Genomic DNA, 25,420 nt, shown 5'->3' with positions numbered 1-25,420 from the left:
CTGGTAGGCGGTTGCTGGCTGCACCTTTTGATTTTGGCATGGTGTGCCCTACAGCTTCAACTCTCCAACGGGCCCGTCTTTGTCCTGCTGTAAGCTCAAGGGGGCCAGCTTCTAAACCCTACCCGCGCAGGCGCTGAAGTAGCAAGAGTTCACTTGGAATGGTCACCCTCTTCCCTCCATAGAATGCCATGCCCAGGCAGGTTGGCCACAGCCCAGCTGTGCCATCAGTGAGTCTTCCCCGTGACAGTGTCCTAAGCCAGGCAGAGTGGAGAGGACCGCTGTCCTGACCTCTCCGTGCGGGTCAGCACTCTGCGCATGTATGGTGCCGGGCTGCGCTGCTGGCTCACGTCCACTTAGGGCACGCACTGACAGGAAAGAGCATCATCAAACTTCCCTTTGTACTTCCGAGTTGATGTTCCTGGCCCCAAGTCAAGGTCTTACTTCCTTAGCAAGGCTGGACTATGGCAAGCTGCACTTACTGATCGACTTACAAACACAGCATCTCAAGAACTGACAAATCCTTTTTCTCAATTTCCTGGTTTATTTTTGTGATGACTGACAGCCAGTAATATTAAATCTGACCAAATTCTTGGAAACCAAAAGGCCTCCAAGCTGAAGTGCCCAAATGGCTATTTCAGAAACAAAGGAGAAAGAGAGAAGGGGGGCGGGGGAGGGGAGGGAGGAAAACCGACCATCCCGGACCCAGTCTTGGAGAGCAACAGGTGCACAGATACATTCAGGACAAGATGGTAGTTCATTAAGCTAGCTCTTCACTCTACAGGAGCTGTCTGCACCTAAACTCAAAAAGTGAGACAAAAGCACATTCCACTTAGCCAGAAGACGCGGGAAATGGTACTGGAAAGTCACCCTTTCATTCAGTCAGTAACTGTGCTAAAAGCCAGTGGGCCCAGGCACAACCTGGAGTCTTGCATCTTTCATGTAAACCCAGTGTGTGCCTCCTGGTTCCATGGCGAGCCTCAGTCTTCTCATCTGTAAAGGAAAACACGACCTACTTCATGAACTTGTGACAGAGATCATAGTGGGAAAACTGAAGACGTACATTCTCTTGTCCTAAATTGGTTTCTAACTCCTCGCCCAGTCCAAACACTGGCATGTTGTACCCATCACGGCCAGCATCTGCTGAGCGCTGAACCCACATGCCACGCAGTATGCAAGCAGACGGAGACACACGTGTCGCACCTGTAAAAGCCTAGGGGCCAGCAGCCTCCTGCTTTCATTGGGCATGCCCTTCCCCACTCCTGTAACCAAAACAAAGGACATCGAGGCAACAGTTCAAGCAAACCCATAGGATGTAGTAACATGGAAATGCCCTGCCCTTAACCCCTCTTCTGCCCTCCTGAGCAGGAAACCAGGTACCAGAAACTACCATGACAATAGGTTAACAGGCCTTTTTTTTTTTTTTTTTTAAGATTTGAAAGTCAGAGTTACAGAGAGAAGGAGAGGCAGAGAGAGGTCTTCCATCCATTGGTTCACTCCCCAAATAGCTGCAACAGCTAGAGCTGAGCTGATTGGAAGCCAGGAACCAGGAGCTTCTTCCGGGTCTCCCATGTGGGTGCAGGGGTCCAAGCACTTTGGCCATCAGCAGGGAGCTGGATCGGAAGAGGAGCAGCCAGTACTCGAACCAGCAGCCATACGGATGCCAGCGTCAAGGGTGGCAGCTTTACCTGCTCTGCCACAACGCCAGCCCCAGGCAGACTTACAGGAGCTTAAGGGCTTCTAATCACCAACCTCCCCCTTCCCGACCCCACCACCATGCGTGCAGTTAAGAGCACCTGCATTTTTCCTTCAGAGGTTAAAGGTGTAGTTTTACTATAGACCATGGTCTCAGTTTAACACTGAAAAGCATCCTCCCCTAAATTAGGCAAAAACACATTCTCTGGAATAAGCAACGTTTTGCTGAATTTAAGTCCCATTCTCTCGCTTTGTTCCAAGTGATCAAAACCAAAAGAACTCCCAGCCGGCGCTGCTGCTCACTAGGCTAATCCTCCGCCTTGCGGCGCTGGCACACCGGGTTCTAGTCCTGGTCGGGGTGCCGGATTCTGTCCCGGTTGCCCCTCTTCCAGGCCAGCTCTCTGCTGTGGCCAGGGAGTACAGTGGAGGATGGCCCAGGTGTTTAGGCCCTGCACCCCCATGGGAGACCAGGAGAAGCACCTGGCTCCTGCCATCGGATCAGCGCGGTGCGCCGGCCGCAGCAGCCATTGGAGGGTGAACCAACTGAAAAGGAAGACCTTTCTTTCTTTCTCACTGTCCACTTTGCCTGTAAAAAAAAAAAAAAAAAAAAAAAGAACACCCAGGCGCTATGGACATTGTTGTGCCGTGGGAGGCTGTCCTGGACACTGTGGGAGGTTTAGCAGCATCTCTGCCTCCCACCTCAGATCCCAGCAGCATTCCCCAGCTGTGACAATGTATTTCCAGACGCAGTGGAACGTCCCCCAGCGGCAAACTCATCCCTGGTTGAGAACCACTGCTTTAGCGAAATTACACGTCTAGCAGCCTTACCATCCTCCATGCCCACATGCAAACGGCCAGCCCTGAGCTTATTTCTCCAGCTCACTGCAATGCAATCAGTATGCCGCTTAGCTTTGTGCTTCTTCATGTGTCGGAAGCACCCAGAATTCGGGAACTGTGAAATACTGCTTGGGCAACAAAGGGCCTAATTATAGTGCAACTCTGACTTCTTCCCATGACTTCCCATCTCCACCCTTGGGGAGCCACAGCCTAAACCAGTTTGCTCTCAAATGGCTGGGGCTGTGTCCAGGAGGCACCTCTGAAGTGCAGGATCCCCCCTCTTTGCCGGGGGGTTGTGCCGACTCGTCTGGAGACCACAGCCCCGGCTGCAAAGAGCTGGCAACAGCACAGGTCAGGGAGCAGCAGTCGCGTATTTTCTGACCTAGTCAGGGTAGAGCACTTCTCCCCTAAAGAGGTTAAGGTGTGCCACAATCCTGCGTCGAATTAAAGCAAGCACAAATGTGCTAAGGAAAGGCTTACTCCACCCCTGTGAAGATTAAACAAGTCACTCAGATAAACCAGGAAAAAAAAAATTCTTCTGAAAACAAGGAGGCATGGGGCGGACCTATCTTAGAGGCCTTTGAAAGAATCGCTTGAGATTTTATTTTTCAAATGCACAAAGTGCTTCCTAACAACCCAGAAGCTTTAAGGAATGCTTGTTTTAGTGCATCACTTTTTTTTTCTTGTCTAAAAGAAAATACCCCATTGAAAGGGTGGAGGCACACTTGATATCACCACTGCTGAAAGAGGAATGGAGTTACAGGAATGAGGAGTGTATAATTAGTAAATAATCCCTCTCAACAAGTGAGTTAAGTAGGAAAGCCAGGAGGGAGGAAAGTCGAAGGCAACACAATCGGTGCATGTCAGAAATGCATTTTAATTTTTATTTGAAAACAACTTAAATTTTTAGACAAATGATTTTAGTATATAAATTTTATTTTATTTTTGTACAGAATATAAAGATTTCCCTCATAATCTTCCATGTGAAGGGTATTACAGGCCTGAAGGAAGAAACTTTTTGCACACAAATGTGTATCTCACGTGGTTGGTTCTGGAAACAAATGGTGTAGTGCTCCTACACATAAATAAGTGACACCACACATTAAGAAGGGGGAGAAAAATATTCTAGTTAATCAGATTCAAGAAGCAAACATGACACAAAAACTGTGCAAATAAGACAGAGTAACTTTAGTTAGGACACTGCAGATTGTACTGGAAGGCTGGTGAGGCTATAGTGTGCACCACATTAAAACAGCGAGGGAGAGTCATTTATAGAGAAAGGCGGGGATGAGGGATTTTCACTAAAGCAAATTAACTTCTTGTCAACTGCCAAAACAAAAGGAAACAAAACTGAGCACATGAGTGTTAGTATACTGAAGGCATGTTCTACCAGTTTCTGTGCAGCATGCTGAAGTTAGTTAGAACTTCTTCACTGGTGCCCACGAATCACGAATGGTCACATTTTTGCCCCTTCTCACCAAATTTCAGGCATGCCTTATTTTAGAGGGAGTATAGCTTTTATCTATGATTTCATCCTGTAAAAACATGTGAAGACAACGTTCATTCTGTGCCAGAGGATGACCAGCGACCCTGGGAATAAAAAGTGCAAATTTAGTACAAGCGTTTATAAAAGGGGTAGCACTAGTAGTGGTCCAAACACACGCATATACAGTTTACTACCAACAAGTGTTGTTCTGGGCTGCCTATAAAGCTAGGCTCCTTCAACTAATGGTATATGCGCTTTCCTTTGGTTCACAAGAGTAATTCAGAACACAGTTAATTGCAGATTAACTTTGCATAGCTTCTGGCATGTGTACCCAATTAGCTTCTTAACCATTAGCTGATGTATTCACGAGAAATTTAAATGGATTGTAATGTTAAAAGTGAAATACACTCTAAAAATTCATTTTAAAGAGGAGGATATAGGACTGGAATTGGAAATACAGTGAAGCTTAGTGAAAGCCTAAACAACTAAGATACAGGCACAAACGTCCAGGTGTGTGCGTGTGTGTGTGTGTGCGTGTGTGTAATATATTTACTTGCTTTTAAAGGTTTCCATCCCTGCCTAATACAAAAGCAAACTGGGCAACCAGACTTCTAATATAACATTGCCTTTCCCCAAAGGAAGCTATATGGTCACAAAAAGACAAATGAAGATTGTATGCTACAATAGATAATAGTGAGTTAAAGGTTTTGTGTAGCTCCTTTTCTTCTATGAACCACTCACAGATCTTCAAATTACTAAGTAAAAATTTAAGTGTAGGCTCACACAACAATATTCTCTAGGCTTTGACTTTACTTGGTCAAACAAGGCCAATGTACAATTACAGTGAGCCCTTTCTTGATGTAACATTGGCTGTTACTTTGGTTTCTTGAAAACAGGTAGAAAGTATCTTCAAAATGTTCACTGACAAATGCATATTATGGTTAAAAATAAAAAGCTTTCAAATTTCTTTGCACCCAAGTAAACTTATCTTTTAATTCAATTTTCTCCAAGTGTTTTGAAGTCCCTTGGTCTAATAGTTCAAGTGGGGATGAACTAAAAGCTAGAAATACTGGCTTGGGTTTATCAAGAGTTTCTAACCTGAAAGACAAATAATCCTAAGTCTTCTTACATTTTCAAAAGAGCACATTTTCTGCGAAAATTAAAAATGTACACCTTTTACACAAGACGTGCTGATAATAACCTCGATCTGCAATCAAACAAAATGATTGCAAGTATATTGTTAGCTTTATTGTTCATGCTAGAACATACCTTAAATCAGAAAGAATCATAAGTAAAACTATTTTTTAAATGCTGTAATTTTAAATGCAATTTGCATAAATTACCCAAGAAAAATAAATACAAAACTTAGGCCAACACAAAGCTATTCATTTCAATTACTCAGGTGTGTTAATATTTATCACATGATATTCAACTTGTCAGATACTTTAAGTAATTCTGAAAAGTTAGGAAATGGCCAAAAGGAAAGGCATGCTCACAGCTGAGCACAGCATCTGAATGACCAGTAGTCACTTCAAGACTCTGTTCACACTGATCCTTGTAGAGTAGAAAGCACTTACTTGTTTATAAACTGCTCCAGTCCTTGCTTCCTTTCCTCAATAAAATTGTCATCAAATATTCCGTCATCTCCTCTAAAAGGAAGTTGGCGCAAAAATGCTTTCCCAGGGAGTGGGGGAACTACAACCTAAAAGACAGAAAGAACATTCTTGACTATGTTGGCTGGGCACAACGTGAAGGAAAGCTAGCGCACTCTCACACTAGTTCAAATACAGAAGAAAATGAATTTCGAAACAACGCTGAAAAAAAGACAGCATTTTGGAAGCAAGATAAACAAATGCAGAAAAACCCATTGGGTCAAAGCTCCTCAAAGGCTAGGTCCACAGCTTGTCTTGGACTCATCAAAGCAACAGTATTCACAAACTCAAACGAAGGGCTGCTGGTGCTCCTCCAGGACTGAGGACACGCGGGAATAAAACGCTGTGTGTTCTCACTGCGACATGGGTGGGTCAGAGTTCTGCACTTTCTTCAGCCTCTAACCATCTGCAAGTTTCGGATTTGTGCTTGAGGTGAGACAAAACATACAATCCCATTTGTCACCACTCTTCCAACTTCCTCTCCTATCCCCTATTCTGGATCTTTCCCTAACAGCCTGTCATTTTTTCCTTCCCTCACTGTCAGAACACCCAAATTACCCCCTGCAAAATCCAACAGAGGACCAAGGCACGCTGATCTTTCCCTTCTGGAAGCTATCTGAAGATCAACTCATTTCAGTCAGCACTTAGCTCTGCAGTTCACAGGTTACTGGGCTTCTCCATCCTAGGGTTCTCAACCACGGCACGGCTGATGTTTTAAGCCAGGTGACTCTGTCCTGGGGCGAGGGGCTGGGGACTGCCCAGTGCACTGCAGAATACTCCGCTGCACTCCTGCCGCCCTCTGCCCCACAGACGCCTCCAGACATCCTCAAAGGCCTTCTGGAGGGAAAGTGTCCTACTAATACCTTCAAACCAAGGACTCTGTTTTAGGTTTCTTATGGGCCAAGAAAAGGTGAGCATACAACAGAAGTTTAAATATCTTAAATGACCAGCCACTTAGCTGGCTCCTTATATCAAAACAGAAAAGGTTTAAGTGAACAATTAGAACAAGGAGAAATGAAAATAACAAACATATATTTAAAACATTTCTTTCACTGATAACACAAAGTATATCTACTCCAAGAGAGTAAAAACTTTAAGTTCTTGCTGTAATTTTTGTATCTAGAAATTTATCCTAAAACAATGATTTTACAGAAAAAAAGGAAAATTTCAGTTCAACTGCATACAAACGAGCAACAAAAATGACAACAAAGACAACATGAAACCAGATGCCTGACTTAGACATTATAATCTCTTCTGAGATTTATTACTCCAGGAGTCCAGTGATTATAAACATCTAAGGTTTTATTTCCTGAAGTCTCCTTTAATATTCATCAATTGTTTAGTTGAGTGTTAAAATCTACAGGGATCTTACAATTGAGAAATAAAAGGATCCTGACCACTGATCACTACTTGGTGGGCAGCAGAAAACACCTCTATCTACAAAGCTATAATATAAAAGCTACTACATAAAAAAGGACTCTATGGGGCCGACGCTGTGGCACAGTGGGTTAACGCCCTGGCCTGAAGCGCCGGCATCCCATATGGGTGCCAGTTCGAGACCCGGCTGCTCCACTTTCCATCCAGCTCTCTGCTATGGCTGGGAAAGCAGTAGAAGATGACCCAAGTCCTTGGGCCCCTGCCACCCACGTGGGAGACCCGGAAGAGGCTCCTGGCTTCGGACTGGCGCAGCTCCGGCCATTGCGGCCATTTGTGGAGTGAACCATTGGATGGAGGACCTCAATATCTCTCTCTCTCTCTCTGTGTGTGTGTGTGTGTGTGTATAACTCTGACTTTCAAATAAAATAAATAAATCTTAAAAAAAAAAAAAAAAGACTCTAGAGGGGGCCAGTGCTGTGGTGCAGTAGATTAATCCTCCATCTGCCGCCCCTGCATCCCATATGGCTACTAGTTCTAGTCCGGGCTGCTCCTCTTTCTCTCCAGCTCTCTCCTATGGCCTGGGAGAGCAGTGGAGGATGACCAGGAAGAAGCTCCTGGCTTCGGATCAGTTCAGCTCCAGCTGTTGTAGCCATTTGGGGAGTGAACCAGCAGATGGAAGATCTCTGTCTCTCCCTCTCACTGTTTGTAGCTCTACCTCCCAAATAAATTTAAAAAAACAAAACAAACTCTAGAATTGGTGTGCTAAATAAGTGACCATTATTAACTCATGGTAGAAATTGACAGAAAATTTAGGAAAAAGATCACTATGTGGGTAAGATACATTCAAAACAGTCTTTCAAATGGATGCTAAGACTGCATACAACAGGAGTAACAATCAACAAAAATCATGAGCGCTAAAAAGATCCTCTTCAACATTAAATTATTTTTGCTTAAATAGTCTGAAAAGATCTCATTAGAATTCTTACACCACTTTAAGTCATGTGTGAGAGACAGGAAGACACCTGGTAAGCCTAATACACTGAAAGCAAAGCACTTGAATAAAAGTTGAGGGACCGAACTATACTCCCCAGTAAAGACAACCAAGGTCACCTAGTTTAGAGCAGATCTGATCCACCTCAGTTAAAAGTATTAACATATGATAACGTGATGCTGTCGCCCTTGGCAATACTCTAACGTGAGTACAACTTTCACAGGTTCAGTCCCCAAGATACTTACCTGGTCTGTTAAATGGGAAGCACTGTGCTTCAAAGGACACCATGAAGAAAGTGAAAAATAACCCACAGACTGGGAGATTTTGGCAAATAATGTATCTGATAAAGGACCTGGACCTGTGAGAGTTCCTTTGACTTTCTATGTACAACTCCAAATAAAGAGGCAAATGGCAAAATAAATGGGCAAAGGACTTGAATAAACATTACTCCAAAGAAGACACCCAAATGGCCAATAAGTACATGAAAAGATGATCCACATCATTAGCCATCAAAGAAAATCAAAGCCAACAACAAATGAAGACAGCATTTCCAAGGCACTAGGACAGCTGTACTGAAGAGAAGGTGTACCAAAGTGGGACTCTCACATGCTGCTGGTAGAAATGAAATTGGTGCGCTGCTCTGGAACACAGCCTGGCAAAAGAGTTATGCCTAAGAGCAATGAAAACCGGTCCAGAAAAAAACGTGCATAAATGTTCTTCAGAGTATTGTATTTATATATATATATACATATATATATACACACATATATATATACACATATATATATATATATAATGTAACAATCCAAAAGGTCACTAAATGATGGACAGATAAAATATAGTATATCCACACAACAGGATGTTACTTACCAGTGCAAAAAGTACTGATACATATTACAACAGGCTGATCCTCAGGAACATGCAAAGTGAGATAAACTGCACACAAAGGATCACATATCCTGTGATTTTCCAGTTATTTTAAAAAAAGTTGAGCAAACAACAAACATAAGCTAAAATATTTGCTACATGCCATTTATATGCTATGTCCAGAGAAAGCCAGTTAGTGGATGCTGAGAGCTGGTAAGGAGCAATTGGGAAGAAATTGGAAGTAACTAATGGGAACAGGGCTTCTTCTACAGGGTGATAAAATGCTCTACAACTGATTACAGTGATGTTTGCAAGCTCCGGGAATACACTAAACACCACTGAATGATACACTTGAAATGGGTACTGCGGGGTAGACACCTGGCCTAACAGTTGAGCTGTCAGTGAGAGAAACAGACACACACATACTCTCATTCACAGCAGCCGGGGTTGGGCCAGGCTGAAGCCAGGAGCTGAGAATTCAACCTGGGTCCCCACATGGATAGCAGGGACCCAAGTACCTGAGCTATCACCTACTGCCTCCCACAGTATGCGCCTACTGCATTTTAGTCCTAAAGTCACTTTTCATCCTTCTGAGCATCCCATGCCCTTCATGGCTCCAGGTCGCGATGCCACTCTGGAACAGAGCTGAAATGAGGGATTTTAGGGTGAGGCTTCACTCCATTCAATTTATTTTGCAGCCAAAGCCATCAAAGTTTCTTCTAAGAGAAGAAATCCAACAGTGTTGTTAGACCACAGGTGACAACCTACTAGCAGGTCAGGGCCACCACTGAGGAAAAGCTAATCTAAAGAACATCTGCCTATATTACACAAAGGTAATTACTGTTTCATGAAAACTGTCACATGTACATATGTGTGGTAATGAAAAAGCATACTTGTGATGAGTCAATAAAACAAAACTGGAAATACACTGACATGAGATGTATGGAAGAAGAGAAACTTGGCCAGAGGTGCAGAGAGGGTGAGGTGGGGTAAGATGACAGAAAGGAAGGAAGTAAAGCAAGAAACTTCAAAGAAGTATCACTCCAGTGTGGGTTAACAAAGGCCTTGGTTGGCACTGAAGAAAACAAAAAGAGTTCCAAGGAAAAACTACAACAGCTCCTCCCCAACACCCATGAAATAACTGAAGATTTGAAAAAAAGAAACTGTGTCTGCTTTAACCCTACTTCGGTCAAAATCATTTTCCTGAAAGGTCTTCAACAATAAAACTTGAGATGTTTTGTCTTAAAAACAACTCTTACCTTGCTCTCTCTTTCTAATTCACTTCGCAGCCATTCAAAGTCACTGTATCTTCTTCTAACGGTAGATTCCTTCAGCTTGAAAATTGGAAGATTTGTCTGAAACAAAAAAGTCACCCCTAAGTTGAAACAGGTTAAGGAGGCTTCAAAAGAAAATGGTTGGGGGTAGAGGGGCAATCTGTCAAATTGATAATGTGAGTCTGGCTACCTTAGATTAGAAAATCATTAACTTAGTAAGACATTTTTACCTATAGCAAAACTTAGGGAAAAAAAGTGTATTGTTTAAACTAGAATACAACTTTTTTTTTTTAATTTAATTTTATTTATTTGAAAGACAGAGTTACAGAGAGAGGTAGAGCCAAAGAGAGAGAGGTCTTCCATTCCACTGGTTCACACCCAAATGGCCGCAACCCTCGGAGCAGCACTGATCTGAAGCCAGGAGCCAGGAGCTTCTTCCAGGTCTCCCACATGGGTGCAGGGATCCAAGCACTTTGGCCATCTTCCACTGCTTTCCCAGATCATAGCAGAGAGCTGGATCAGAAGTGGAGCAGCCAGGACTTGAACCAGTGCCCTTATGGGATGCTGGCACTGCAGGCTGGGGCTTTAACCCACTGCACCACAGTGCCAGCCCCTAGAATACAACTTTTAAAACATACCATTACATGTATGCTTCTGGATATCACTCTGAGGTTAGTCACATAAATATAGGTCATTTTCCCCCTTATTATTGCAGTGAGTAGGGGTAAGCAAAGCTAGCTCTATTATCCAGCTCAGCTAGTACCTTGGTACACAGTGCTCTGACAGAAAATACATGCTACCTACTTTTACACAAAATACAAGACACTGTTATTAGAACTAGATTAGAGCCAGAACAATAAAAGACACGAGTAAGGCTTTAAGTTTTACTTCTTAAAAAAGTCACAAGTAAGTATATATTTATGGGGCACAATACACGTACACATTGTGGGGTGATCACATCAGAGAAAAGAGTGAGAACGTTTACAGTTCTTTTCCTTGTCTGCAGTCACCAGGCCATGCATCGGCACACTAGAACTTACACCTGCTCACCATCTGTGAGGTTGCACCCACTGACCAGTGTCTCCCCTCTTTCCCTGTCCCATCCTGCTTCTGTTTGTTTGGCTATAAAGCATTATTTTTTTAAAGATGTATTTATTTATTTGAAAGTCAGAGTTAAACAGAGAAGAAGAGACAGAGAGAGAGAGAGAGAGGTCTTCCATCTGCTGGTTCACTCCTCAAATGCCTGCAATGGTGTGATCTGAAGCCAGGAGCTTCTTCTGGGTCTCCCACATGGGTGCAGGAGCCCAAGGACTTGGGGCATCTTCCACTGTAAAGCATTACTCTTAATGGCCTTCTAAAGAATGCCAACAACCAGGGAAGTGTTGCAATGCACATTCTCTTACCATTAGAAGGAAATTAAGAATCAAAAAAAAAGGGTTCAGCATTGTGGCATAGTAGGTAAAGCCACTGCCTGTGACACTGGCATCTGGCTGCTCCACTTCTTATCCAGCTCCCTGATAATGGCCTGGGAAAGCAGAAGATGAACCAAGTGGCCCCTGCCACCCATGTGGGAGACCTTGGTGAAGCTCCCGGCTTTGGCCTAGTCCAGCCCTAGCTGTTGTGGCTATCTGGGGAGTGAACCAGCAGATGGAAGATCTCTCTGTCTCTTCCTCTTGTAACTCTTTCACAATAAAAAATAAATCTCAAAAAAAAAAAAAAAAAAAAAAGTCAAACAAAAAAACATTTCCTGACAGGAAAAAAAAAAAAAAAGGAGAGGAAGGGAGAGAGGGAGGGAGGGAAGAAGGAAAAAGGGGAGGAGAGAGGGAGGTAGGGAACATAAAAGGAAATGAAGGGGGGCTGGCGCTGTGGCTCACTAAGTTAATCCTCTGCCTGTGGTGGCAGCATTCCATATGGGCGCCGGTTCTAGTCCCGGCTGCTCCTCTTCCAATCTAGCTCTCTGCTATGGCCTGGGGAAGCAGTAGAAGATGGCCCAAGTGCTTGGGCTCCTGCACCCACATGGGAGACCAGGAAGAAGCACCTGGTTCCTGGTTTCAGATAGGCGCAGCTCGGGCCATTGTGGCCATTTGGGGAGTGAACCAGCAGATGGAAGACCTTTCTGTCACTCCCTCTACCTCTCAAATAAATAAAATCTTTAAAAAAAAGGAAACAAAGTCATCCTCATAGATTCAGAGTTTTCCAAATAGAGGACAAGGTAAACATGTACTCTTTGTTCTTTTTTCTTTTGAAAGGCAAAAGGACACGGACATACACACACACACACACACAGAGTGAGAAAGAGAGACAAAGAATCTTTTACCCATTGTTCACTTCCAATATGCCCCAACAGCCAAGGCTGAGCTAGGCTGAGGCCAGGAGCCCAGAACACATGTGGGTTTCCTATGTGGGTGGCGGGAACCCAAGTACTTGAACCATCATCTGACTCCCAGGATACAAATCAGCAGGAAGCTGTATTACAAGTGCAGGAGCCAGACTCAAACGAGGAACTCCCACGTGGGATGTGGATGTCCCAGGCAGCAACTTAACTGCTGTGATAAATGCCTGCCCCACACCCTGCATCCCCCCCAACTTCGTCCTTTACAAGAGTGCAAACACTAATTGTTACCTCTTCTGTCAACTTCCAAAAGTAAAAAACAAGAAACATTTGTATTATCTTCTAGTGAGTCCCTCTGAAGAAAAAATATGCTAACAAGTCCAGTAAAAAGATTTATGACTAAAGACTATTAGAACTGGTATAATGCCATCATTTTATTATCAAAAGATTTAAGGAGAAGAAGGAGAGGAAGCTGGGGAGGGTGGCGGGGCCTGAGGAAGCCCCAAGGGAAGCAAGCCTGGGCTGCCTGTGCTGCTGGAAGGGACAGGATCACTGCCGCGTGGAAGGGCACATCCTCTTGGTGACTGCTGGCCACACCTGCCCTGCCTGGCTGCAGGTACCCAGGATGAGGCTTCCCTGAGGGCACTGACCAATGTCACAGTCAATGGATAAAGAGGAGAAAATGAAATCTCTTACAACACAGGTGTCAGACATGTCTTGTGATGACTGCTTTGTTGTGCTAACAAAGTATGTTTGGCGTTTTCATAAAAAATTTTTTAAAATGCATATGCATGGGTCATCGCTGTGTGCAGGTTAAGCTGCCTGAGATGCTGGAATCCCACATGGGCACTGGTTCATGTCCCAGCTGCTCCACTTCCAATCCAGCTCCTTCTCAATGGCCTAGGAAAAGCAGCAGAAGATGGCCCAAGTGTTTGGGCCCCTGCCACTCAAGTGGGAGACCAGGAAGAAGCTCCTGGCTCTGGCCTAGCCCAGTGCTGGCCATTGCAGCCATCTGGGGAGTGAATGAGTGGATGGAAGATATATCTCCTGCTAACTCTTTCAAAACAAATAAATATATCTTTTAAAAAAATGCATATGCATATAGCATCACGAAGGTAACACAATGCCGTATCTTACTAAAAATGCTACTTAACACCATATATTCTTTTAGACAATATATTTTGTCCCTTGATTCAGTCTTTATTTCCAGAACTGCAAGATATTTTATAGTTGAAAAGAAAAAAATGCCAGCTGTAGGGCAAGACAGGTGTCCTGCTTTGTACAAAGGGACATCACCGTCCTGTAAAATTCACTCCAAGGAACATTCCTCTCATTTGTTAAACCTAATGCCACTGGTAAATAGTTGTCATTCAGCAAAAGAAAAGCTCTTTATTCAGGACCTTAAATCCATTTTGTAGTGCCCTCAATTTTTTTCCAAAGTGTATTAACTCCTCTATGTTGTATACCTTACAGCCTGGAATCTTCTACCGATGCTATTGGGCGTAACAGTGTATAGGTTTCAAGCGCGAAACCTAATCTCAAAAGAGGTTTAAAGCACTTGAATTTTCTTTCCCAGGTAACCACAACATTTGTTCATTGTATTAATGACTAAGAGCAAAATTGCACCTAACAAGACTCTTATTATACTAAAAGTCAAGCTTATATTTAGAGGTGCTGGCTTGTTGTACAGAGAGGTATTCTCATTCCCCACAGGGAATAAAATCAGGTCCCCTGGAGAGCAGGATGATAATTCCAGAAAGAAAGCACTGGATTATTTCTCTCTAATTTCACCCATTGGCTTTTTAACCAAGTTCACCCTTCCGCATTAAAATATTAAGTCTTTGTAAGTGTCTAAAGATAGAAAAGCCTTCACAGAGCTGAGTGTTTTCTGCAGGTGAGATTTTACATTTAGAATCCCCTCCTCTCAAATTACTTTACAAAAGGGATTAACTGCTCTCTTTATTCAATATGTTAAGATCAAGCTTGTGAAAAGAGTTCCTTAAGAATTTTCATACTTCTGGGCACGGAAGTCTATAAAGTTAATCTCTGAAACAACATATCAAGCTTACAGGTACAACGTTGAGGGAAAAGTGCCAATTCAGCTCATTTTACCTCCCATTTTCCCTTTTGAACTTTTGACACAATCATGATTATATCTGATTCCCCCTAGTGGAGGGGGAGTGAGTGAGGGAAAAGTCCCTTCCCTCCACGATTAGTTAACAGTCTGATAAATTATACATTACAAACAGGATCATAGTTTAAGAAAATTCCTTTCAGTGTTTTAAGGTGGCTATGATGAGGGCTGCTTTAGAGTTCTGACAAAGTCGCATCACACCCTTTACATTCAGAGTGGTAAATCTGCCTTGAAACTTCTTCCTGGGCAGCCTCAGTTAAACGGCGTCCCACACTGCAGCACCTGCTTCCATACTGGTTCCCGATTCTAACCAACTGCTAATGCAGACCTTGGGCTGGGGCACCAGTGTTGAGTCCAACAGCTGAGTTCCTGTCACTCACATCAAACCTGGACTGAGCTCTCAGTCCTGGCCTCAGCAGGTTCCCTGTCACCGTGTGGCTATTTGTGGAGTGAACCAGGGGATGGAAGATTCTCTCTCTCTCTGTCTCTGTCCCTCTGCCTTTCAAATCAGAATGAAAATAAATTTTTTAAAAATTTACGATGGAAATGACAAAGAAACTACTATAAACCATAAACAAACTTGAAAGACAAATAACAAATTATGGACAAATATTTGTAATATACAACAAAGGAATTAAGTTCATTAAAATGTAGAGAACTTAGAAAACAATTCAAGGGGCCGGCACTGTGGTGTAGCGGGTAAAGCTGCTGCCTGTGATGCTGGCATCCTATATGGGTTCTGGTTCAACTACTTGCTTCTCCACTTCCCATCCAGCTCCCTGCTAACGTGCCTGGGAAAGCAGCAGAGGATGGCCAAAGTCCTTGGGCCCCTGCACCCACATGGGAAACCTCGAAGAAACTCCTGGCTTCAGATTGGCTCGGCTCCTGCTAACCAAGACTGGTGCTGAGGCACAGCCGGTTAAGCTGCCGTCTGTGACAGTGGCATCCCATACGGGCACTGGTTCAACTACTTGCTTCTCCACTTCCGATCCAGCTCCTGGCTAATTGCCTGGGAAAAGAAAGCAGAGGGAGATGGCCCAAGTGCTTGGGCCCCTGCAAGCATGTGGCAGACCTGGACAAAGCTCCTAGCTCCTGGCTTCAGCCTGGCAGAGCCCTTGCCACTGTGGCCATTTTGGGAGTGACCCAGATGGAAGCTCTCTCTCTTTTTCTAACTCTGCCTTTCAAATACATAAAAGTAAATATAAAAAAGACTAACCAACAAAACTGAAAGAACACAGAAAAACCAGTAGCCAATAATGTTTAAAATCACTCACATATGACATGCTAATTGAAACAGCAATATTCCACTTTCACTTATTAGGCAGGCATTAAATTCTAAATGCCCAGTGTTGTTGAGAGGAGATACAGTCTTATTTATTTATTTTTGGACAGGCAGAGTTAGACAGTGAGAGAGATAGAGAAAGGTCTTTCTTCCGTTGGTTCACTCCCTAAATGGCCGCCACGGCTGGCGCTGCACTGATCCGAAGCCATGAGCCAGGTGCTTCCTCCTGGTCTCCCACGCAGGTGCAGGGCCCAAGCACTTGAGCCTTCCTCCACTGCACTCCCAGGCCACAGCAGAGAGCTGGACTGGAAGAGGAGCAACCAGGACAGAATCCGGTGCCCCAACTGGGACAAGAACCCGGGGTACCGGCACCACAGGTGGAGGATTAGCGCTGGCCAAGACAGTCATTTTAAAAATCATTTTAAAAGCCTACTGGTGGCCGGTATGGGCTGTATGGGAGACCAGGAAAAGCACTTGGCTCCCGGCTTCAGATTGGCACAGTGCGCCAGCCGCAGCGGCCATTGGAGGGTGAACCAACGGTAAAGGAAGACCTTTCTCTCTGTCTCTCTCTCTCTCACTGTCCACCTGTAAAAAAACAAAAAAACAAAACAAACAAAAAAAACAGTGGGCCAGAGCTGTGGTGCAGTGGGTAGGGCTGCTACCTGCAGTGCCAGCAACCCATATGGGTGCTGGTTCGAATCCTGGCTGCTTCACTTCTGATCCAGCTTTCTGCTATGGCCTGGAAAAGCAGTAGAAGATGGCCCAAGTCCTTGGGCCCCGGCACCCACGTGGGAGACCTGGAAGGAGCATCTGGCTCCTGGCTTCGGATCAGCTCAGCTCTGGCCACTGCGATTATTTGAGGAGTGAACCAGCGGATGAAAGACCTCTCTCATTCTCTCTGGCTCTACCTCTCTCTGTAACTCTTATCTTTAAATAAATAAAATCTTAAAAAAAAAAAAAAGCCTACTGATGGTATTGAGAACTGGTTTAGCCTTTAAATAGAGCATACTGGTAGATTTATAACTCTTTTAAATGCATCTTTTTTTTAAAAATTATTTTATTTCTTGGAAAAGCAGAGTTACACAGAGAGGAGGAGAGACAGAAAAAGAGGGAGAGAGGAAAGAGAGATCTCCATCTGCTGGTTTACTCCCCAGATGGCCCCAACGGCCTGGGCTAGGCCAGGCCAAAGCCAGGAGCTTCATCCGGGTCTCCCACATGGATACAGGGACCCAAGGACTTGGGCCATCTTTAGCTTTCCTGGGCATATTAACCGAGAGCTTGATCAGAAGTGCAGTAGCCAGAACTCAAACTAGTACCTGTATGGGATGCTGGCACTGTAGGCCGTAGCTTAATTCACAGTGCCACAATGCCAGCCCCAAATGCATCTATCTTTTGAGCCAACAATTCCATTAGGAATTAAACCTACAAATATTTCTAAATATGTGATAAGGTATAAGTGAATAGAAATTTACTTTAGCATTGTTTGGTAACACCCCCCACCAATACAAAAAGAAAACCAGAAATACAAAAAATTTAGAAACCTAATGAAACTGATAGAAACACGAAGTACTATGCAGCTTTTATACAATATGACTTAGCCAGAGACTGATGAGAAAGGCTACTGAGATGTGTTATTTCAAAACAGTACATAAGGCAGAGCATCTGAATAGTAACAAAGAAGCTTAAAGGAACTGATAACGGATTTGGCCAGGTTTAACACAGGGAGCTAGCCATACCACAGGATGACAGTTGAAAATGGTGTTAATAGTATGAACTAAATGCAGAGAAAAAGCAGGTGCAGCAGAAACAGACTTAGAGCTGGCAGGGAAGCACAGTGCTGCAGCTTGTGATACAGCATTCCACATCAGAGCTCCAAATTACGTCCCATATGCTCCGCTTCTAATGCAGTTTCCTGCTAAAGGGCCTGGAAACCCATAGAAGATGGCCCACACGTACTTGGGTCCCTGCCACCCATGTGGGAGAACTGGACACAGTTCCTGGCTCCTGGCTTCTGCATGGCCCATACCTGGCTGTAGCCATTTCAGAAGTGAATCGGCCAATGGCCCATCCTTGCCCCACCCCCTGCCCGTCACTCTGCCTTTCAAAGAAAAAATAAAGACTTAGTAATTCTTAATTCTTATATAGCCTAAAGTATAGAGACAATGGGAAATAAGACTATAAAGGTTAAAGTCATTGAGTGTCTGGCAAAGATACTTATCTGTGAGCATCAGGTATTAATAAACACCTTTGAGCAAGAAAATGGCATCTTTCAACAGAAAATAGAAAGGAGATGTTACCACAGAAACAGAAGCTAAAGAATGTGGCAGTTTAGCTGCAGGTGCGTTTTAGGTGTAGCCATAGGACAGCTGGTCCTAAGGTTTATCTGCTCAAAGTAAAAGGACAAGAGTCAGACTACTCAAGTAAATCATAGCCAAAATCCCTTAGAAGTTTTACTTTGGATGTCCACTTAAAATATTTTAGGATTATCCAGAGAGAAATAAGAGTACTGAATTCTAAAATTAAATGTAAGTCAGGCTTAAATATGACTGACTTTAATATGATAAAAACTCTGGAAATTCAAACAACAACACTTAGTATTCTCACTCTGACATTCACATATTTCCCCTGATCTCAAGAGACAGGCAAAAATATTCCTAAAGTCTAGCATAGGAAAGCAGCATCAATTTGTATGGGTGTTTATTTTTCTTTCTTTTTTTTGTTTTGAGAGGCAGAGTGGACAGTGAGAGACAGACAGAGAGAAAGGTCTTCCTTTGCCGTTGGTTCATCCTCCAATGGCCGCCACGGCTGGCGCACCGTGCTGATCCAATGGCAGGAGCCAGGTACTTATCCTGGTCTCCCATGGGGTGCAGGGTCCAAGCACTTGGGCCACCCTCCACTGCACTCCCTGGCCACAGCAGAGAGCTGGCCTGGAAGAGGGGCAACCAGGACAGAATCCGGCGCCCCGACCAGGACTAGAACCTGGTGTGCCGGTGCCGCAAGGTGGAGGATTAGCCTAGTGAGCCGCGGCGCTGGCTTTGTATGGGTATTTCTTAGTAAATGTCAGAAAAGGTAAACGGGGTAATCTTGGTCTACTTCTGATTTCTCATTTTCATTCATGGTGTTAGTGAAAAGTTCTACAAATCATATTTCATTATATACTTGAAGCAAAAATGAGGTTCAAATAAGCCAGACTGATCTCAGGACCTGTATAAGAAACTCACTATAAACAATCATTTAAATTTATATCATGGTAATGGCCAAAATTAATATTTAAAAAGCAAAGAATTGTAATTATAGGTAGCTCGAAAAAGTTACCTGGTTGCCTGGAATCTATGAAGTCCATAAACCTATCACATTTTTTTCTATACACCCAAAAGTCTTTATTTTCATATGCCAAATGATAGTTAATTTGTTACCACTGTTTGCTAACATAAACACTGGAAAACTACAAAATAATTATCAAGAGAGACAGAAGCTGAGAATATAAGAATATTTGTATCTGGCACAGAAAGGAGCTTCTAATTTTTTTTTTAAAAAAAGGTTTCTTTATGTGTTTATTGGAAAGGCAGAGTGAGAGAGAAAGAGAAGGGGGGGAGATGGGGGTGGAGAAAGGGAAAAAGGGAGAGAGGGAAAGAGAGAGGGCGAGGGAGGGAGAGGGAAGGAGAGCAAGAGAGCGAGGGAGAGAGCGCTTCCATTCGCTGGTTTACTCTGCAAATGGCCGCAATGGCTAGGACTGGGTGATATGGAAGCCAGAAGTCTGGAACTCTAACTGGGTCTCCTACCTGGGAGGCAGGGGCCCATGTATTTGTGCCATTTTCTGCTGCTTTCCCGGGCGCATGAGCAGAGAGAGCTAGATATGAGGTGGAGCAACAGGGATTCAAACTGTGCTCTTATGGGATGCCAGTGCAGCAGGCCACAGCTTAACCCACCAACAGCTACTAAAATCACATCTAACCCAGGTCTGGCCCAGATGTTGGTCTTTCTTTGTTTCTCTCTCTGAAATTCTGCCTTTCAAATAAATAAATCTTAAAAATATTTTTCTAAAAAGCCACACCTAATCCTGGCAAGAAGTAAGTGATAGTTTCAAGTAGTTGGGTCCCTGTCACCCACATGGGAAACCTGGGTTCAGTTTCTGGCTACTTCCCTGGCTGTTGTACACATCTGGGGACTGGACCAGAGGATGGTACATCTAATAAACTCAATAAAATTAGATAAACATTATTCAATTAAAAATCCCCACCTTCCATATTCTGCTACTACCACTAAAATAAAAAAGATATCAGTGGGGCCGGTGCTATGGTGTAGCAGGTAAAGCCACTGCTTGTGATACTGGTAACCTATGTGGGTGCCAGTTCAAGTCCGAGCTGCTCCACTTCGATTTGGCTCTCTGTTATGGCCTGGGAGGGCAGTGGAGGATGGCCCAAGTGCTTGTGCCCCTTCACCCATGTGGGAAACCTGGAAGAAGCTCCTGGCTCTGTATCATCCCAGCGGATAGAGGACCTCTCTCTCTCTTTCTCTCTCTGCGCCTCTGTCTCTGTAACTTTCAGGTAAATAAATAAATCTTAAAAAAAAAAAAAAAAAGGTGGTGAAAAACCAAAAAGGTATCAGTGGCTCTTCCACCTGGTTATATTGCAGAATTACCTGGGTTATCTTTTTTTTTTTTTTTTTTTTTTTTTAAGATTTTATTCATTTGAAAGGCAGAGTTACAGACACGCAGAGGGGGAGAGGGGGAGAGAGAGAGAGAGAGATCGGTCTTCCATCCACTGGTTCACTCCCCATCTGGCCGCAACGGCTGGAGCTGTGCTGATCCAAAGCCAAGAGCTTCTTCTGGGTCTCCCACAGGGCCTGAAGATTGGGCCATCTTCTATTACTTTCTCAGGCCATAGCAGAGAGCTGGATTGGAAGTACAACTGCTGGGACTCGAACTGGTGTCCATATGTGATGCCTGCACTGCAGGTGGCGGCTTTATCCACTATGCCATAGCGCCGGCCCTTACCTGGATTATCTTAAAATTACTTTTTTTTAAATGGAGGTATAACACAAATAGAGAAAAACACACAAATGCATCAAAGAGACAGTTTGGAGGCTGGCATTGTGGCACAGCAGGCTGGGTCATTGCATGCAATGCCAGCATCCCACAGGAGTGCTGGATAAAGTCCTGGCTGCTCCACTTCTGATCCTGCTACCTGCTAATGCCTGGGAAAGCATCAGAGGATGATCCAAGTGCTTGGGCCCCTACTACTCACATGGGAGGCCAGGATAGACTTCCTGTCTCCTGGCTTCAGCCTGGTCCAGCCCTGACCATCACAGCCATTTAGGGAGTGAACTAACAGATGGAAGATCTCTCTCTCTCTCTCTCTTTACCCACTACACCACAGCACAGGCCCCAACCTACTCTTTATATAAAAGAATAACCACCCATTTTCTACAAAAAGTGTAACTAACCACACAAGATCAGATCATCAGGAATCCACATGGACATAGTCACAGAACAGATTTTTGAAACCATGGTATGGAAGTCTAAAACAAGTGCTTCCTTGCAGTCCAAGCACAGGAAACTCCCACACTATGGTCTCCAAAAAGCTAAGTCTGAAATACTTAGACAGGCTGACCTATTAAAGTCAGCAGCTCACTGATACCCTATCTGTAACCTGATTATCTCTGATAGCCAAGCAGGAAAATCAAGCCTGAAAATGTGATCACCTGAAATAGCTTGACAATAGATACTAGAAAAATGTTTACAAGGTGTGTCTAGTATTTCTTAAGATAGTGTCACGTGTACATTTAAAAAAGAGACTGGCAACAACATCAAAAGTATACTCAATAGGCCATACTCTATTCACCCAATCCTAAGAGATGTAAATGGATGCCCACTACAGTTCTCATTAAACAGCTGCATTTCTCCAAATATCTACATCTAGAGATAAAGGATAAGCTGAGAAGTGCTTAAGCTATTACCTCTCTCTTCAATACTTTTGATACTTGTTTTACGCTATCTGGAACAGCATGAAAAACTGGAGATATGGTTTATAACCTAGATGAACTCTAAATATGGCTAGAGAGAAGTCATTTACAGGAAGAATAAGCTTTTAGTCTGGAGAACCTTTGAAATGTAGATTGTCACTAGGCCAAGGTATTTAGTTTCTTTCTTTTTTAAAAAATAAGGACATAGCCTTGCAGGGATACAATTCCTCGCTATTTTAAAAGAAGTATCCTTTATGGTGTTATTTCTAAAACAGTAGAGAATGAATTATCTAGATTAGTTTAATGCATAAACCAAGTAATTCCATATACCTTTTCTACTTTTGCCCATAGTCTTCAATTGTGGATTAGCAACAAGAAACATTTGTGAGCTTGTGCAAGATTTTCATTGAACAATCTTCACCTGAACTGTGCAATAGTTATTCTATGGTAAAGAAAAATTCATTCATAACAGTTCATGAACATTTACTAATCCTACAGGCTTATGGTAAAAGAAAACTGCCTAAGACCTTTTTTCTACAATTTTTGTAGTGCAGAGTATTTTCTTTATTTCTATTTCCAACTTGTGTAATCCCAGAAATCATAACCCTCAAGTGCTGTAATCTGGAGAATCTCATTCAACTTCTCAGAGTAGAGTTTGAACACCAGTATTTTATTGACAGGCACATGGAGAGACAGCAAGAAAGAGAGCTCCCACCCTCTGGTTCACTCCCCAAATAGCTGGGACTGGGCCAGGGGCCTGGGAGCCAGGAACACAGGAGAGGTCTCCCACATGCGTGGCAGGAACTGAGCTACTTCAGCCATCACTGCTGCCTGCTGGGGTCTGCATTAGCACGAAGTTAGAGTCAGGAGCTTGGAATTAAACCCTGGTGCTCTGACAAGGGATGCAAGTGTCTTAACCACGAGGCTAAACACCTGCCCTGGACATCAGAATTTTGAAAATAATTTTAATTAATTAATTAACTAATTAGAAAGGCAGAGTGATGGAGACAGAGAGGGAGACAGAGATAGAGAGAGAAGTCAATCTTCCATCTGCTGGTTTACTCCCCAAACAGCCATAACGGCCAGAGCTGGGCTAGGCCAATACTAGGAGCCAGGAACTCCATCCAGGTCTCCCATGTGGATGGCACAGGCCCCAGTACTTGAGCCATCATCTGCTGCTTTCCCAGGCACATCAGCAGGGAGATGGATGGGAAGTGGAGAAGCCAGGACTCCAACCAGTGCTCAGATAAGGGACGGCAATGCCAGTGTCACAGGTGGCAGCTTAATGTGCTGCACCACAATGCCAGCCCTGAACATAAGCACTTTTAAGTGATTCTAAGATGTAGCCAGAGTTGAAAACCATTGCCCTAGATTAACATCCCTAAGACAGAATAGACGCTTAGAAAGCTGCATGATCACCAAGTGATTCTGGTTTAGCTGAGATGAATATGGGAAATAAAGTCTTACTTCCTCAAAAATAGCGACTTGAATCTAATACTATGAGAATATTGACCTGGGAATGGTATGCAAAGACATTCTAAGTAAAACCATGAGGTGGAAATCAGTGAAAGAATATCACTTAAGAAGCTCTTTTCAACAATCATAAATTTCACATGGAACCTGAATTACCAATGTAATTCTGAGGGGTAAAAAAACAAAGTTGGCGGCATCACACTTTTTGATTTAAAATATTACAAAGCTATAGTAATCAAAACCATATGATCCTCGCATAAAAATGGACTCCAAGATTAGTGGAGCAGAATAAAGAGCCCAGAACTAAATCCAAACATACCTGAGTATGGTCATCTAATTATCAACAAAGCACCAGTTAGACATACTAGGAAAAGGCCAGTCTCTTCAGTAAATGGTGCTGGGAAAACTTGATTTCCACATGCAAAAGAATTAGATCCTTATCTTAACACTATACACTATCAACTCAAAATAAATAAAAGACCTAAATGCTAAGACCTGAAACCATGAAACTTTTAGAAGAAAATCTAGGGGAGAAGCTCTTCACTTTGATCTTAGCAATGTCACACCAAAAAGTCACGGTACAAAAGCAAAAGCAAATTAATGGGACTGCATCAAACTAAAATGGATCTGCGAGCAAACAATGAAACAGAAAGGTGACCTAGAGATTTTGAAAAAATTACAATTGCAAACCATTTATCAAATAAAGGGTTAACATCAAAGATTTAGAGAAAACTCATGCAACTCAATTTAAAAATGGGCAAAGAACATGAATAGACCTTTCTCCAAAGAGGACATGATCCAGAAACCCCTCTTCTACGTATACACCCAAAAGAAATGAAATAATCACCTCTAAAGATATGTGCACTCCCATAGGCACTGCAGCATTATTCAGAGTGGTATGCCTGTACAACTGAGTATCGTCAGCCTTAAAAAAGGAGATCCTGCCATTTGCCAGAACGTGGGTAGATCTGGAGGATACGAAGTGAAATCAGACAGAAAGAGGAAAATACTGTATGACCTCACTTATAGGTGGAATTTTTCAAGACTTATTTATTTGAAAGTCAGAGTTACACAGAGAGGGAAGAAGAGGCAGAGAGAGGTCTTCCATCCACTGGTTCACTCCCCAATTGGCTGCAACGGCCAGAGCTGCGCCAATCCCAAGCCAGGAGCCAGGAGCTTCCTCCGGGTCTTCCCATGTGAGTGCCGGGGCCTAAGGACTTGGGCCATCTTCTATTGCTTTCCCAGGCTATAGCAGAGAGCTAGACAGAAAGTGGAGCAGCTGGGTCTCGAACTGGTGCCAATATGGGATGCTGGGACTGCAGGTGATGGCTTTACCCACTACACCACAGCATTGGCCCTAGGTGGAATCTTTAAAAATGTAAATTATATATACACACACACACACACGTGTGTATATATATATATGGTTACCAGGGTCAGGATGGGGAGGAAGAAATGGGGAGATATAGGCCAAAGGATACTACATGGTAAATAAGTAGGATGAACAGATCAGATGTGCAACATGAAAACTACTGTTAATAATAATGTGCTGCAGTCAGGGCATCTGCTGAATAAGTTCTTACCATAGGGGGGAAGTTAACTATATGACAGATCAGTCCATTAGCATTACTATGGTGGCCATTTTACTCTCTGTGTATGTCTTCTTAAAAAGATGTATGTATTTTTTAAGATTTATTTATTTGAAAGGCAGAGAGAGAGGTAGGTCTAGGATGCCAGCCTGGCAGGTGGCAGGCCTGCTCACTACGCCACAGCACTGGCCCCAAGATTTATGTATTTTAAAGTCAGAGGGTCACTCCCCAGATGGCTGCAATAGCCAGAGCAGGGCCAGGCAGAAGCCAGGAGTGCAGAAAAATGGATGATAGCCAGATGATGTCTTCATATATATGATCATATATATGATCAACAGTCTCGGCTGAGCTGCCAGCCAGGCCTACCACTGGATCATCTTGGAACTCCTCCGCTCAAGCTGCCCAGCAGGTACAAGTGGTACAGAGATAAGCCATCCCTTCACAAGGTCTCACCCAACTGCAGAACTGTG

General features: G+C 43.5%; 1 protein-coding gene across 3 annotated transcripts in view; it reads right to left on the bottom strand.

Annotated features, from left to right (window-relative positions):
- Nucleotides 1–521: 521 nt before the first annotated feature.
- The window catches only part of SNX3 (sorting nexin 3), a 51,177-nt gene continuing 26,278 nt past the window's right edge, over nucleotides 522–25,420 (bottom strand). The window contains exons 2-6 of one of the 3 annotated variants that reach the window (XR_016233373.1): nucleotides 10,162–10,257; nucleotides 5,593–5,717; nucleotides 4,008–4,119; nucleotides 1,201–1,259; nucleotides 522–990 (exon numbers count right to left, since the gene is read on the bottom strand). Coding sequence is in view for 2 of the 3 variants with exons in the window: in XM_089332346.1 (XP_089188472.1) it covers nucleotides 4,014–4,119; nucleotides 5,593–5,717; nucleotides 10,162–10,257 (327 nt within the window). In the remaining variant the exon portion in view is untranslated. Of the gene's footprint in view, nucleotides 991–1,200; nucleotides 1,260–4,007; nucleotides 4,120–5,592; nucleotides 5,718–10,161; nucleotides 10,258–25,420 lie in introns of those variants that run through there. The other 2 variants (XM_089332346.1, NM_001171324.1) reach the window with 2 other exon arrangements.

Source organism: Oryctolagus cuniculus, chromosome 5, assembly GCF_051225735.1.
Source record: "Oryctolagus cuniculus isolate XC-2025 breed Fujian yellow rabbit chromosome 5, ASM5122573v1, whole genome shotgun sequence".
In the NCBI taxonomy this organism is placed as follows: domain Eukaryota; kingdom Metazoa; phylum Chordata; class Mammalia; order Lagomorpha; family Leporidae; genus Oryctolagus; species Oryctolagus cuniculus.
Note: the sequence above shows the minus strand (reverse complement) of the source record. Positions and strands in the feature narration are given on the sequence as shown.